Source organism: Leptidea sinapis, chromosome 37 (genome assembly GCF_905404315.1).
Source record: "Leptidea sinapis chromosome 37, ilLepSina1.1, whole genome shotgun sequence".
Classification (NCBI taxonomy): domain Eukaryota; kingdom Metazoa; phylum Arthropoda; class Insecta; order Lepidoptera; family Pieridae; genus Leptidea; species Leptidea sinapis.
This window is the reverse complement of record NC_066301.1, coordinates 7,844,090-7,861,223: the sequence shown is the minus strand read 5'-3', so window position 1 is coordinate 7,861,223 and position 17,134 is coordinate 7,844,090. Positions and strand designations below refer to the sequence as shown.

Sequence of the window (17,134 nt, the reverse complement as noted above, 5' to 3'; positions counted from 1 at the left end):
GTAACTTAAATTAAATTTTCACATTAAGATTTATATGTAATTAATTTTAAAACACCTACTTTAAATTATTATTAGTCACGGCTGTGCATTTCTTTTAAATGTGTGCATATTAGAATTGTAAATAATGTTAAGTTTATATTTCTAAATGTATTAATATGTATTCTGTTGATGTGCCTAATAAATAAATAAATAAAGTTAATATATGGCCATAAAACATAGGTATATATTTAAAGAGGCATCACGCTGTTCGATGGTTGATATTAGGACAGACAATACAAGTAGGTATCTATAATACCCATTGCTGTACCCCTGCGATAACTTACAAAGAACAATACAGACTTTTGAGAACGGATATCCGTGGAAAGCCATTTTACGGTGAACATTTCTGAAAGCTTTCATGAAAGAGATTGATAATGCTCGCATTTACGTTCAAACGAATTCCACCCCTAAGTGAATGTAAATTGAAATTATACGAATCCCTGATGAAAAAGATTGTTTTACAAAGCTATTTGATATGACGCACGAATAAAACATTTTTACAGAAATCTGAGTTGTAATTGGATAAAGATAAGTCTGTACTAATTTTTGAATTTCTTATGTCTGTAGTGACTAACGGCCGTTCCCAATATACTATCTACAGATAGAGATAAATTACTACCTTCTACAGTCAGTAATTAGCTCTCAAAAAACTGAAGCTGTCTAACATACCCGATAAGTCATTCTTATCGCCAGTTCACTGATGCAATTTCCATACAAACTTCTATCGCTGGTAAGCTATACGTCCACCCATTGACAGACAGCGTGTACGGATAAGGGGAGTTATCGTCGATAAGTTTATTGGGACAGAAAATAGTTACGATTTTTTATCTCAAGTAGGCCACAACCGGTGATAGACTGAATATTGGGAACGGCCGTAAGTAGTGCTGTTATAGCTGTCTTTTCAAACGTTGTTAACCATGGCTATATTAATACAAGAGTAGGGATAGATACTTACGTATAAATTAATACTAAAAGGGTAAGATTAATCAACCAACCTAATATAGGATAAAGCGAGCCTATTACGTTTTTAATCGAATAGAAGAACAAACGTATCCCTAGAACAAACCCTAAAATACCGCCAAAGGAAGTTAGCTATGAACTCTATAAAAACCATTGGTTTATATTTGGCGAGACAATAAGAGTTTTTTTTTATCGTAGAGCAACGACAAATGGGTTTTTAAAGTAGTTAAGCTAAGAGTTAAGCTTTTTAGAAAAACTCTATTCTGTGCAAATGCATAAGATTAGACTCGACCTGTCATTTACTAGGAAAGCCCTGTACGGCCGGTGTGGTCGGCATCAAAACTATCGTAATTATAACAATATATCTCGGGGGCATCCAATGAATCATTGATATGCGTTATAAAGGCAAAAAAGGCATTTATTTTCTCAAAATTGATTCCATTATTTTGATGTCACGCTACCACCCCTTCGGTATTAAATGAGAGAAGAAACGGTGCAAGAAACTCTCCTAGCATTGTTTTGTTGCGCTCTTTTTAGTAAAATATACAATGTTATATTGTCATTATCTTAAAAATTCTCGTGTCGTGGTGTTTGTTACCAAACTCCTCTGAAACGGCTGAGAATCGGCCAACATCTATTTTGCATGCCCCTAAATGATAAGGGTGACCTCTAAATACATTTAATTTTTATTATTTTTAATTTTATTATGATTCAGCATAAAAAAATACATACAACTTCAAATTTTCAACAACTATTTTGTACGATACATTTATATACGATATATTTGGTAGGTCTAAGAATCGGACGTCATCTATTTTTTATAACCCAAATATTTTAATTATTGAATTTTTTTAATAACTTTATATGGCAATACAACCTTTGCTGGGTCAGCTAGTTATTGATATAAAATAATCATAATCTATTTCCAGGCTGTCCGATCACTTAGTTGTGGAATACATTTTTACATACAAAAATGCACTTGTAGCTACTGAAGCAAAAGTTGTACAAATATTTTTCTAAAAACAGACAACATTCAATTAGGCCTCAAATTATTAGGATCAAAAGCCCAGTTTAAGCAAAGGTATAACTCTGCTGTCTTTCATGAGGTCAGAGAACAAACCCTCATATTTGCATTCGTTAAATATTATTGCTAATTCAGGTGCTATAATGTCAATTTTGTTTTTACAATATTAGTCGAATGGCTCCATAGGTCTCTTTTATTATTAGGGTAAAAAAAAAATATTGAAGTAGGCGTTACTTTGCGGAAATCCATAATTATAAAATGATTTGAGTTTTGTTTAGTGTTAATTCCGCCAATATTTGTCTCGTCCCATGAAATGACGTGGGTATAAAAGAGCGGCTTCCGGCTCAATAGCAAATAGCCAGGTTTTCCCAGTTTCCTGGATTTTCCCCCCACAATCCTTATGTATCAGTTTTTTAAGCATAATAAAGTGTTATCCCTCAACACGTAGATAGGGTTGTAGAAATAAGTTTTCTGATACCGATTATAAGTAATTTTGTATATATATTTACAAATATAGAAATTTGGAATTTGAAAAAAAAAAAATTATTTGATTCAGTCTCGGGCCACATTCTGAGGATACCTCGTGTAGAGGCGAAACACGTGTCGAATTGTTAAAAGGCAAATATTGGCCGAACACTAAAGAAAACTCAAATCATTTGGATAATTATGAGGGTAATTGATTTAAAGTTTTTTAGTATATACTACCTTTAACAAACTTAAATTTCAGATCAATGGAACATACTGGTACGTGTAATATAAGCATATTCTGTGCTGCTTTTTGTAAAGAGTGTAAGAAGAATTTATCAAAAGTAGTTTGCAATTGGAAATTGTAATTTAAATTTTTTTTTCTTACTCGTGTAAGACATTTAGTAATTGACGTTTGTGTATTTTGTTGCATCACTTTGCATATATTGTAATTGAAATGATTTGTAAATTAATTTGAAAATTTGAATCTGTATGATATCAGTATTTTGAAAGAGCAACCTTAAAGTTTCTTGCTCGTTCTCCTCTAAGGAAATCTGCATTCCGAACGAGCTGTAAGAAAAAAAAAGATATATTTCAAGTGTAATGCAATTTACCTACGAAATAAAAATATTATTGTTTGTTTGAAAAGAAAGCTTTAGAACGACATGTCGAGACAAGCCTTACGCCAAATTCTTCAAAAGCCTTCGATATATCCGCACTGCCAAGTGTTCTCCCCTGCTATTATTATTTTTTGACCACCGAAGATTTCGTTTTTAGAAGATTGCCAGCCGATGTGCTATGGGAAAAGTTATTACTATTAGTCAGCGATCTTCTGAGGATCTTCTCGATATGCCCAAAGATTGCGATTCATGTGTACATAACTTAGCCCGTGATTCGACGGATCCAAGCTGCTGCCTTTATAATTAATGAAAAAGACAAGTGCTAGTGTCCAGGTAATAACTGTTAATTGTGAGTGCCGAGATAAACTCGTTAGCACCGGAGTCAACTGAGGGGAACACATGTTGGCTCAAATCCTTAACATCCAAGTAAACAGTGTTTACCAAAACTGTTTTGTTCTGACTGAAACTGTGTAGTACAAGCATAGAAGTATAAGAAGTGGATTTTTGTCTTAGAGCGTTGAGTTTCAGGCAACGAGAGTGCTTAGAAAATATCATTCCCATAGGATGAGATGTAATATGCTTGCCGATATTGACGACAAGCATAGATTTTCCCCTTTAAAAACTAAATATTAAATTTACCGTTGCTTTATATATCATATATTTTCCTACATGATAATTGGACGTAATTCCAGAAAAACGTTCCAAACCACATTCATGTCGAAATTGAGTTAAGAACACAAAACTGGTCACGTGATTCATATTAACGAACTGACAAAAATGGCAGCCCTACTGTCACTCTTTAAATGACATCATGACTTAGTAGCCCAACCCACATGTATGAAATACACTAATATAAAACTTTAAACACGAATTCATTAAAATGTGATGTGGGTTGGAATGACTTTCAAGAACTACATCCAATTAGTGTCTTAAATGCTGCCTTGTGTATTAATTACTATAGGACACACGAGTCTCGTAGTAAGTTTCTAAAAATATTCAACATTGTATCAACACTCTGCTTGCGAAATATCGCAAAATATTGTCAAAATAAGTTAATGTTACTCACAAATAAATGACATTAAGATTGAGAGAGACTCTTTGATATTAAAGTTCTGCTCTCTAATGGAACCAGCTTGAGGCTTTCAGTATTAAGCCTAATGGAGCTGGATTTAAAAGATAAACGTCGCAATATTAGTAAGGACTTATTTAAAAGAAGCTTCTGACATTAAGTTAAGGCAGAATTTTCTTTATATCATTCATATAGTTGAGAGGTTTACAGTTTAAGGTTTGTAGATTAACTACAAATGTTTTAATAAATACAAGGCGGTTTTTGAAGATATTATACTTCTTTAGGCGCGTTATGAAAAAAATATGGGAGTGATATTTAAGGTGCGCGCATCACTGTTATACAAAAGTAACAGGGTGAAGTTGGTTCCTAAAATTTTATGATGTTTGCGGCATTCGTTATTTTTTTTGCTTTCTCCTTTTTTTTATGGAATAGGACGACAAACGTTAAGTGATCACCGCAGCCCACATTCTCTTGCAACACCAGAGGAATCACATGAGCGTTGCCAGCCGTTAAGGAAGGTGTACGCGCTTTTTTTGAAGCTACCCATGTCGTATCGTCCCGGAAACACCGCACAAGGAAGCTCATTCCACAGCTTAGTAGTACGAGGAAGAAAGCTCCTTGAAAACCGCACTGTGGAGGACCGCCACACATCCAGATGGCGGGGATGATATCCTAATTTGTGGCGTGTCGTGCGAAGGTGGAATTCGACGGCAGGAATCAGGTTAAACAGCTCTTCGGAACACTCCCCGTGATAAATGCGGTAGAAGACACACAATGAAGCGACTCGGACAAGCACGCAGCGCCAAGTGATCCAGCCGTTCACAGAGCACTGGGTCCCCGACAATTCGAGCTGCTCTGCGTTGCACGTGGTCAAATGGATCGAGCAGATACTGGGGTGCGCCAGACCAGAGATGACAGCGATACTCCATGTGTGGCTGGTGCGCTTTGTAGAGCGCTAGAATGTGGGCCAACTTGAAGTATTGCCGTGCTCTTTTAATGACGCCCAGCTTCTTCGAAGCCAATTTGGCTTTGCCCTCCAGATGGCCACGGAATTGGCCTTTATTAGGATAGGCAAAGGGTTCAAGCCCGTACAACCGTATTCGTTATTTAATAATTAATTGTCAAAGCCATCGTTGTAAGATTTTTACAATATTGTACTTTCTACAAAGGTAGAATAGCACGAGGAATAAATAATTTTAAGGATTTTTACTTTGGGCCAAAGAAGTATAACTTCTTGCGTGCATACCTAAGTGCATACACACTTTTTTGAGAAGGGCGGCGATGGCAAAGTAAAAATCTACAAGACTTTGAGAAAAGTCGTGAAAGTAATCAACCTCAATCCTGAACTTTTGACGGAAATCGACCAGAATCATTCATTTCAAAAAAATGACATCCTTTATTATTGAACCAATGGACTCTGTTGCTGATAAGAATCAATATTTGCAAAGAAATGAATAACTAAAAATGAAAGCAAATAGAAAATTTTTACTTATCTAATAAGTTAGTATATGGTTACCGTCGACTCCAATTCATAAGCTTATAGTCTCTCTGAAGACCTTACTGCATTTGATACGATCCCAGGATTTATCCTCGATATATATAATATCAACCAATGAGGTTTGTAAGCTCTGAACAGTTTCGTACTGAGTTTTTTAAAGTTCGTTCTTGACGTAACTCCATAGAAAATATTTAAAGTTCAGATTGCTTTGTTTTCTCATGGACCTCCCCCAGGATATACCAAGTGGTCTCGATCATGGCACAATATACTCTGTAGTATACCTGCCGTATCTTTTATATCGTCGCTCCATCTACGGCCTGTCTCCCTTCCTGCTTTTCTCCTTGTCAAAGATACCATTCTGTTAGGTACTATTTCGACTAGTTCTGCCCATTCCCTACCTACTAAGCTCGAGGTCCCCGGTTCGAATCCCGATAGGTGCAAGCATTTATATGATGAATATGGATGTTCGTTTCCGAGTCATGGATGTTTATATGTATTATGCATGTTTAAGTAAGTATATTGTATTAAATATATCGTTGTCTTGCAACCCATAACACAGGCTATATAATATGCCTAATTCGGGGCAAGATAATTTATGCAAAAAGTGTGTCAATATTATTTATATTAACAATATCTAAGTTAACAATATCTCTAAACATTAAATTATCTATTATGTTACAAACATACAGTCTATCTCTAGTCTGTCTATTGTCGCCACATAGTGTTGTTCAATTTATGTGTTTTTTTTTCTCACAATTGCGTTATATTTAAGGCTTTTTTCAAAATATTTTTTAAAAGGAAAAATTTCAGATTTATCCTATTAAAAATAAAACAGTTCTGAATATGAGGAATAAATATAATATGCCTATGAGGAATTGAAATTCTTTGTCCCAATTTTAAGGTTAAATACAGCAATTTTGGTAATATCAACGTTAATCAAGTATGCAAATAAAAAAGGATAGGGACTGCAGAAGAGAAAACTATAAAATAATTATAGTTCGTATTTTTAAATAATATTATTCAAACTAAAACCTTTTTAATTTCATTTTAATAACTAAACTAATTTTTTTTATGAAAATAAGGAACGAGACAAGGAGTAAGTTCAGCTGATGGTAATTGATACGCCCTGCCCATTACAATTCACTGCCTCTCGGGAAATTCTGAGTGGCACTGCAATAGCGCTCGCCACCTTGAGACATAAGATGTTAAGTCTCATTTTCCCAGTAATTTCACTAGCTACGACGGCCTCCAGACCGACACAGTAATGTTTACACATTAATACTTCACGGCACATATAGGTACCATTGTGGTACCCATTATCTACCCGGCATCTTGTGGAAAAAAGTCCAAAGGAGCCTCCCACTGGTAACTTGTCCACTTTCATTGTACTAGTACTATTGTCGTTGGCATATTAACTACTCAACACAGTGTAGGTAACAAGTAATCACAATAATTTAGATTATTATTATTTAATAAGTTTTGTTATATGAAATAATAATTAATTAATAAAAAATAGAAATAAGGGATTGCTTGTAAGTAATTCTAGTAGGCTTCATAAGATACATAATAGCTTTAAGGGTAAATGTATACACTTCTACAATAAAGTCCCAGCCACTGTTCAGGCATTATCTATAAATAAATTTAAATGTTTTATAAAAAAATGGCTCTGTCGTAAATCCTATTACTTCACTGCTGAATATCAAAATGATCGGACAGCCTGGGACTAGATTGTGATTATTTTATAGCGATAGAAATGACTGTACAATATTGTATATTTTTATTGAAAAGAGCGCAAAAAAAAGGATGCTGGGAGAGTTTCTTGCGCCGCTTCTTCTCTCTCAGAGCGCCATTTGTTTCCGAAGCGGTAGTAGTATCTAGAAGTATAAGAAATGACATCAAAAAGAATTCTAAAGGAATCAATTTTGAGAAAATAAATGCCTTTTTAAGCGGTAGTGTCAAATGATCATTTTCTTCATTCCCTTGTTTATCTTTTGTGTCACTCACTTTTGAAACTCGAATTATATTTAACAATATCAGTCACTTATAGCTTATTTTTACCAGTTGGAGGCTCCTTTGCACAGGATGCCGGTTAGATTATGGATACCACAACGGCGATAACTTCTGTCGCGAAACAGTAATGTGTAAGCATTACTGTATTTCGATATGAAGGACGCCGTAGTTAGTGAAATTACTGCTTATATGAGACTTAACACCATAAGTCTCTAGGTGACGAGCGCAGTTGTAGTGGCACTCAAAATTGTTGGGTCTCTCAAGAATCCTGGGCGGCACTGCATTGCATCAATTACTATCAGCTGAACGTCCTGCTCGTCTCGTTCCGTATTTTCATAAAGAAAACTTCTTTGCAACAATCTTGCAATAGGCACCAAAAGATGAGTCATTTGCGATGAAATAAAACTAGCTTAATTTATAAATGATTTATTATGTTTACAAACTATTTCTTATGATTATTGACTTATTAAATTAATGGCGTTTTTGTGTAAATTATCTCGAGCGCAAATATATCTCCTAGCATATGAATTAAACATTTTTAACGCACAGTTTAAAAATGATGAAAATATAAAATTTATTTTGAACATGGAAAACATTTTATTTCAAAGCATTTCTTTGAATAAACTTAAGAAACCTTTGAACCTGTAAATTCGATTAAACCTCTTAAATGATACAATATAAATAACACTCAGCCGACAATAGAGTAACAGCGCAATTGCTACCTTTACACCTCTCAGACCATGACACAGCACAATTTATTAGTTTCAAAATAAAAACAAAACGAAAATCGAATAAAAAATGCTATTAAGGGGTTAATATACAAAAGAGACTACAGTGAGGATTCAAATTAAAAAAATATTCCCTAAAATTTATCATTTTTTTACATATTTCAGGAACGTAATTTAAATCTAGCAATTAAAAAAATTTATGTCACTTTTTGTCTTTTCTATAAGCTATGCTTTCCAGTTATAAAAATTTAGTTGAGATATAACAGCATTAAGTGGATAACAAAGGGATTAATAGTAAGTTGCAGTACTAAGCGAAATTTACGATACCGCGGTTATTACCAAATGAAATCGGAAATAAATAAATCTCATTATTTAAAATACTCCAAAATTTTGCGTAATTAAATACACACAAGACAAAACGTTGCCACCACAAGGTGACACCTTTTAAAACCTGACATATTAAAATGGTTAAAATAAAAAATAAACTGAGTCAGTCATTTCTGAATACAACAGTTACAACCCTAAGATTACTTTAGAGTAGTTCCATCTATAAAATGTATTGTTTAAATTATTTTCTATCATCGAGCTAAATAAAGGGCAAGGAGTCACCATCGTTGTGTAAATCTACATCATCTTCATCATCATCATCCACCGTAAGACGTCCACAGCTGGACAAAGGCCTCCCCCAAAGATTTCCACGACGATCGGTCCTGCGCTGCCCTCATCCGAAGTATTCTAAGTAAATCTACATACATCTATTTAATCCAATGACATTCTATACACATATAAGGAAACGGCAAAAGTGTGCTTAATTAAAGACAATGTAAGCACCCTTTTCACCTAAGTCGAGCATCAACTTTCACTGTCCGAATCAAAACTGATCTCAATAAATGCCTTACACTGCTCCTTATTGACCAAGAATGTTTTAAGCAGCTGGAGTAAATGCGGCAATGTATAGATATAGCAGTAGAGGCTTATTATGGTGTCGTTTGTGGCATATTCCATAATTCTGTGTGTATAGAATGTCATTGATTTAATCTAATACTTATAGACGAGAGGCTGCAAGTATCTGAGCTCGGAAGACAGTTTGGACTCATCCTGTCCTAGTTCGGTCACCATCTCCTTGGCTCTATTGTTCGCATAGTCATGGGTGCAGTCATTTCTCTCCACCATCTTCGCCAGTGCCATCTTGAGCTGCTCCCGGGCACCGCCGCTTGAAGAGTCCACCAAGTCTTTCATGACGTTAGGAGAAAATCCCTGCAAGAAGTTATTGAACGATATTAAACCCAATTCTGAGAACTCCTCAGGAAATTATTTTTACATACAACCAAACTGTCAAAAGATCTTCGAATTCGATCTTGTCGGGTAGACATGAAATTATTATAACACTAGAAATAAGGGATTGCTTGAAACTAATTATTGTAAGCTTCATAAGATACATAATAGCTTTAAGGGTAAATGTATACACTTTTATAATAAAGTCCCAGCCACTGTTCAAGCATTATCTATAAATAAATTCAAATGTTTTAGTAAAATTGGATCTGTCGTAAATCCTACTACTCCACGTGTAAATATCAAAGTGATCCGACAGCCTGGGACTAGATTATGATTATTTTATAGCAAAAGCAATTACATTACAATATTGTATATTTGATTAAAAAGAGTGCAAAAAAAGTTCTTCTCTCTCAGAGCGCCATTTGTTTCCACAGCCGTAGTAGTATCTAGTATATTAGAAATGACATCAAAAAGAATTCTAAAGGAATCAATTTTGAGAAAATAAATGCCTTTTATGCCTTTTAATGATCTACAAAGTCCTCTTATGTTGGAATGAGTCTGTGGGTACTGGCATTGGTGATCGCTTATCATCTGGCGAGCCACATAATGATTTCTCGTCTAATTAAAACTAATAATTACAATTACATAAACGTGTTTTATTGAAGATAATATGCAAAACGATAATGTATTAGCGTTCAGTACTAAAATATAAGTTCTTATGTTGATGTGTTTTTCATAACTGAGCTGTTTTGTAAAATTACTTGCCATTATGTTGAAGAGGAAATGCGCATACAAATCTGCGCCATATAATATAGATAAAAGTTATTCTAAATTATACAATATTAATGCTTAGGCCTTAGATCATAGGTTCTCAACGTGGGCCTCCTTGTGGGCGTTTGAGACTTTCGGGGGGTCAGTAGAAGACCCAGAGAAAATTAGGGGGCATTGAGATGGCGCAGATGGGGCGTGGGTAGATAAAAAAATATAGTCTAAAAAGGCAAAAAAATACACGAAAATACTCTAGAAAAAAACATATTCTCAAAGTGGGCGGTGAGCAAAATAAGGTTGAGAAACTATGCCTTAGATTAAGGATTGGTCTCTGCTACGCTCCAACTAGATACCGCACTACCTACTTTATTTTACTATGAGTTTTTTATTTCGGCAACTATTAGCTGATGCTTGTGTGCGTGGTATCTTGACACTCAATGGCATCTTTAAAATTTTGTAATATACGCTTCGTGTTATTTTACATTGAAATTAATAAAATACAATATACTTACTGATGATATGTGATCCCAGTGTCTTTCTTATTACTTGTATCATTGTTTTTACAAAGTTTTAATGGGCAACCCGCATTTAAGTTTCAATTATTAGCAAATTTTAACAGAACATGTGGCACGTCAACGTCTAATTGTTCGAGACCGGCTCGAGTACGCCCACTTGTGCGTAGTATTAGTTGCCGCCATTTGCGACTACGCCCGCGGTATCTAGTTGGAGCGAAAACCAATCCTTAAAATAAGTCTTAGGCATTGCCATAATATCTGATATTATGATGTCCCGTGGTTAGAAAGAAGAATTAATATCACGAAAATTCTCATACCATTAATTACTTATTAATTATTTTTTAATCTTCTCGATCGTTTGTAATTAGGTCAGCTTCAAATGAATTTTACGCAGAGCAATTGACCTAGAAACTTTAAGACGTTAATAACAAATAGTATTCATTTAAAAGAAAATTTCGTTAACAAGTTTTCTTCTCGGAATTTTGTATACATTGAGTAATAAGAAATCTTATAAAACGTACCTTGACCTCACGAAACTTCTCTCAAATATAAGTAAAACCCGAAAGTTAGTAAGAAAACAATCCAATAAATGAATTTAATATTTGCGGTTGTGAATAGGTCGTAATTTACAAACTAAATAACGTAGAATTTCGTGGGTTATAGAAACTTTGCAAATATTATTATATTTGATAAGATTCGCCAAATCTTATTTGATGCTTATAGATCGTCACAAATCGTTGAAAATCTATCTAATTTATGACTAATATCCATTTATGCTTCAGAAATTTATAGAGAATTTTATCTATATATATAAAAATGAATTGCTGTTCATAAGTCTCGCTAAAACTCGAGAACAGCTTGACCGATTTGGCTAATTTTAGTCTTGAATTATTTGTGGAAGTCCATATACATGAATATCCCCGTTTTTATATAAAAATAACAATTTTGATTTTCCTCCGACGTGTTCAGAAATCAAATAAAAATAATAGTTTAAAATGAATAACTAATTAGAATTTTTATATCTTTCTAACTTTCTGAGGAGGTAAAAAATAAAGATCCTTAAAACACGGGTAATACTTAAAAAAATGATTGCTTTTCATTGTTTTAAGTTTATTTTATAAAAAAGTTAAGGTCATTTATTTATCGATTGAGGCAGTACGAAGTCTGCCGGGTCAGCTAGTCATATATATATATATTATAGCATTCTCCTTGTGACTGTTTTTGAACATACATTTTATGTTATTAATTAGTAATACTAGCCGTTCCCGCCCGCTTCACTGGGCGAATTTAATAGGAAATAAATTAAACTTTATTCATCTTATTACAAATACAATAAAAAAAAATATGTAGCCACATCTAGGATAAATTTCGCATCGAATGCTAGTGGTTTTATGTCGATACGATCAGTGGTTAAGGTATGAAAGAGCCTCAAACAAAGGCCATTTTCGTTATATATATATATAGATCCCATGTCTCCCACTCTTCTCTGCAAAGCCCGTTTTTAACATATTTATTTCAGTATGAATACTCCATTTCTATTGCTATTTACCTACTATATATACGCAAAAAAGTATTGACTTATTAGAAAAGGAATTAAAAAAATAGAGGCTCTATTAAGTCTATAGATTTAGTTTTTGATGTTCGTATGTTCACTTCCAAAGTATTACCACAGAGTAGGAATTGATACCTACATATTAAGTATTACTGACAAATGATTATGATAAAAAGTTTTGTAATCAATATTAAAAAATTCAAAACATTGTAATATGTTCAACTTGAATTCAACTAATATTATAATATTAACTCTATTTTATATTTAAAAAGTATTAATAAGCAAAATAAGCATGTATTGATGACCCATATAGCCGAATGGTTAGTGTCCCTGACTACTAAGCTAGAGGTGCCGGGTTCGAATCCCGGTAGGTGCAATCATTTATATGATAAATATGGATGTTTGTTTCCGAGTCATGGATGTTAATATGTATTTATATATGTTTAAGTAAGTATATTGTATTAAATATATTGTTGTCTTGTACCCATAGTACAGGCTATGCCTAGTTTGGGGCAAGATAATTTGTGTAAGAGTGTGTCAATATTATTATATTATTATTATTATTGTATACCTTTAAATGATTTTGCATACCCTGTGCATGTAATGTAAATAGCTTAAACTAAGCGCATTTGAATCGACACTACATTTTTTTTTATGGAATAGGAGGACAAACGAGCGTAAGGATCACCTGTTGTTAAGTGATCACCGCCGTCCACAATCTCTTGCAACACCAGAGGAATCACAGGAGCGTTGCCGGCCTTTAAGGAAGGTGTACGCGCGTTTTTTGGAGGTACTCATGTCGTATCGTCCCTGAAACACCGCACAAGGAAGCTCATTCCACAGCTTTGTAGTACGTGGAAGAAAGCTCCTTGAAAACCGCACTGTGGAGGACCGCCACACATCCAGATGGTGAGGATGATATCCTAACTTGTGGCGTGTCGTGCGAAGGTGGAATTCGGCGGCAGGAATCAGGTTAAACAGCTCTTCGGAACACTCCCCGTGATAAATTCGGTAGAAGACACACAATGAAGCGACGTCTCTACGCAACGCCAAGTGATCCAGCCGTTCAAAGAGCACTGGGTCCCAGACAATTCGAGCTGCTCTGCGTTGCACGCAGTCAAATGGATCGAGCTGATACTGGGGTGCGCCAGACCAGAGATGACAGCAATACTATACAATACAATGTTTGTGTAAAGATGCTTCGTGAACATGATGGTCGTGATTACTGTCATAGTTAGTAATTGCATCCAACTACCGGCCACCGTTCACCTCGCACATATTTGAGGTGAAGGAGACGAATCAAATTAATCATGTAAAATCGCTGGTTGACCTAATAAATAATAAATTCAAAACTTACCGTGTAGTCTGACAGCCTTTGTTTCTTGGCGTCCCTGCTCAATAGGTCGTATAGCAGTAAAAGCCTTAAATTGGACGATGACAACTTGCCCTTCGATGAAGGCTCAGCAGGATTTGCTCTCAACCCATCCCACACATCAATGAGTCTGTCGTCATCAGGATTCTGTGCCATCTTAATCATATCTCGGACATTTTGGGACAGATACTGCAGATTCTCTTCATTAACATCATCATCACCAGAGCGACTGGATACCTTTAAGTCATGGTCGAAAGGTGGTAACAGATGAGGATCATTTGGTGCAGGTTCTAGTATTGGCTTCACTTCATCGTTATGTGCTTCCAATAACGGCTCATCTGTTTTCTTCTCTTGAGGTTCTATCAGCGTGTATTGGGAGTTGTGCTCAACGGGGAGGAGAACGAATGAGCCTTGGTTGGCGACGATTCTATCAGAAGGTTTAGGTGGATATGGGGGAGCGTAGAGACCTGGCTTATGGAACTGGGTTGTTATATCTCTGAAATAGCAAAGCGATACAAACGATGATTAAATATGTCTCAGTTATATTGTCAATGTCGTGATATTACAATTTCACTAGTGATATTACTAGGATGCCGTAGTCGGCAGTCGCTCGTCGAACAGCTTCGCTGTGTTGTATATTTGAGCGAAGCGAGGTAATCTAAGTCTGTGTACAAATACTGATGCTTATAGATCATGAACATTCAAAAATGATCAAAGGATAGCAGTGTTACAATAAAAACTTATTGTAATTTAATCAATAGGCTCAATTTTTTAATAAATATAAATAGTGCGTGCTAATTTCGAATAATTTGCAAATCATGTTTGTTTTTTATTATAATAATTGAATCAAGTCGAAATTCAAAATTCACAATAATCTAGAAAATTTCGAAAGCTGTCTATGAGTTCAAATTTTTTTTAAATCGGTCCAGAAATGGCCGAGAAACAATTTAAGACTGAAATCAATTGGAGTCACCCGGTGGAGCTCCGCTAAGCTTCGCTTCGCTTCACTTCGCTTTGCTCAATAATTTAACGGTAGATTGTCAATCGACTTCATATCTTACAATTTAACGGCCTGGTTTTAGTGACATTGTAATGTCACGGGTATAATATAGTGATCTTGTAAGGCAATGTCTATGTATTTTGACAGTTGAACTGGCCGTTAATTTATGAAGCCGTCTCTGATTGTTCTGTTTCTTGTATTTATTGTATAGTCATTATTTTTTAGTTATGCATTAGTGTAATCAATTTCAACAATAATTTCAGATGGAAAATTTATTTCACACTCCAATGTTTACTAATATTATTTTGCAAATTGCGTCTTAAAAAAATGTATCAATCCAGCTAACTTCAATTGTAATATATCTAGATTTATTATAATATATCACTATCGTGTACCCGTGACATTATAATGTCACTGAAACCAAGCCGTTACAATATCACTAATGAAATTATAATATTATAACGGCTTTGACAATATACCTGCGACATATACTCAATTTATTAAATGATGAAATAACGACGACGAAATAAAGAAATATGACGAAATCAAGGTGGAGAAGTCATCTGTGATCACCCTTCATAATGTACAGAATTCTTAAGATTTATTACAGTTGCCATCTTCTCCTAAGATAAAACAGTAATGAGTTGAACTAAACCATCCCAGGTATATTCTCATAACGCAGATTTCCCACGTACATATTATGTTCTGTACTGTGAAATTTATAATGATTTGTACAGTTCATAATTAGCTTCGTGTAACTTTGCACGTGTGTCAATTGTGTTATTTACAAAATTAAATTATCTTATTATAGTTGTGTATTAAAAACTTTAATAGAATAGTAAAACTAGGCAAATGATTGGAAATACTTATGACAAATTGTGATTAATTATAATTAATATATTCTTATTATTGTAGATTATTGATAATTATTCTTATTATTGTTACGAATTACGAGGTCGTAAACACGTTATAAGGATTTACCACGATAACGCGTTTTCTTATGACGTGGAACCACTGTACTGCGTTAGAGTGGGAATTACCTGTATTTTGATGGTGCCTGCCGCATTTCGTATACAAGCATAGTCTGAACTTTAAACACATGCAAGTCCAACCTTATAAACGCCCCTGTTAAGCCTTATTTTAAGCATTTTCCACGAGGGCCTAGTCACACATGCTAACCACAGAAATCGGAGAATCAGATTAATTGTTTCCATTACCATTGCTGTCGACCGAAAAGAAGAACATAAATATTGGCAAGACAATAGAGTTACAACATACTAGGAAATAGACAAAGATCGCGTGTGAGAGAGAAGTACAGCTCTAACGGTGATACAACAAGATTTAAAAGAAGAGGGAAATAACTGCAACTGATTTTGGTTGTTTTTCTCTCCATCCAGCTTAGTGAGCAGGCGGTCCGAGGTTTGAGCCTCCTTCCAAGACGCCCCGCGCCTGTGAGCTACATTTTCAACCTCCAAGGCCCCAGCCCGGCTTCGCTTTACAAGCCTTTAGGGCTATCAGCACAGAGGAGGATTTATTCAGTGGAGGGTGTTTACATCCGAGCCCAACATATGGGCTCCGTGTCGGAGTTTTCAATACGTAAATGTATTTTCCTACTCTCGGAAAAAATGCTTGGAGTCTTTCGTCAAGACACTTGCAGATAGATGAAAAGTAAGTAAAGATTATAGCAGTATTTAGCCAGCAAAAAGTTTTTATTATATGGCAAAATAGAGCAAAAGACAAAGGAGCAAACGCGTAACTTGAGGGGAAGTGATCACCGCTGCCCATACATTCGTTGTAGAACTTATAAAGCTTCGAATCGGGCGAGGATCGAACAGGAGGTGAGACTCAACGGTAAAACTGATACTTTTAATTTTTTTTTCATGATAATAAGGGACGAGACGAGGAGGATGTTCAGGTGATTGATATGCCCTGCCCATTGCAGTGCCGCTCAGGATTCTTTAAAAACCTAAAAATTCTGAGTGGCACTACACCTGCGAATGTCACCTTGTGACATAAGCTGCTGCTGACTGAAACACAATAATGTTTACACATTACTGCTTCACGGCAGAAATAGGCACCGTTATGGTACCCATTATCTAGCCGGCATCCTGTGCAAAGGAGCCTCCCACTGGTATCTTTATCTTTCTGACAACGACCTACATAGTTATAGGTGAGGTGTGCTTGAGTCGCATGCGCGACGTGAGGAAGTGAGAGGAGAGAGCGGGGAGCGGGGGGCCGG

General features: G+C 35.2%; 1 protein-coding gene across 2 annotated transcripts in view; it reads right to left on the bottom strand.

Annotated features, from left to right (window-relative positions):
- Positions 1 to 8,095: 8,095 nt before the first annotated feature.
- Positions 8,096 to 17,134, bottom strand: part of LOC126975767 (uncharacterized) — a 32,320-nt gene continuing 23,281 nt past the window's right edge. For both annotated transcript variants that reach the window (XM_050823801.1, XM_050823802.1), the window contains exons 4-5: positions 13,881 to 14,391; positions 8,096 to 9,670 (exon numbers count right to left, since the gene is read on the bottom strand). In XM_050823801.1, the coding sequence (XP_050679758.1) occupies positions 9,452 to 9,670; positions 13,881 to 14,391 (730 nt within the window). In that variant the 3' untranslated portion in view covers positions 8,096 to 9,451. The remainder of the gene's footprint in view (positions 9,671 to 13,880; positions 14,392 to 17,134) is intronic.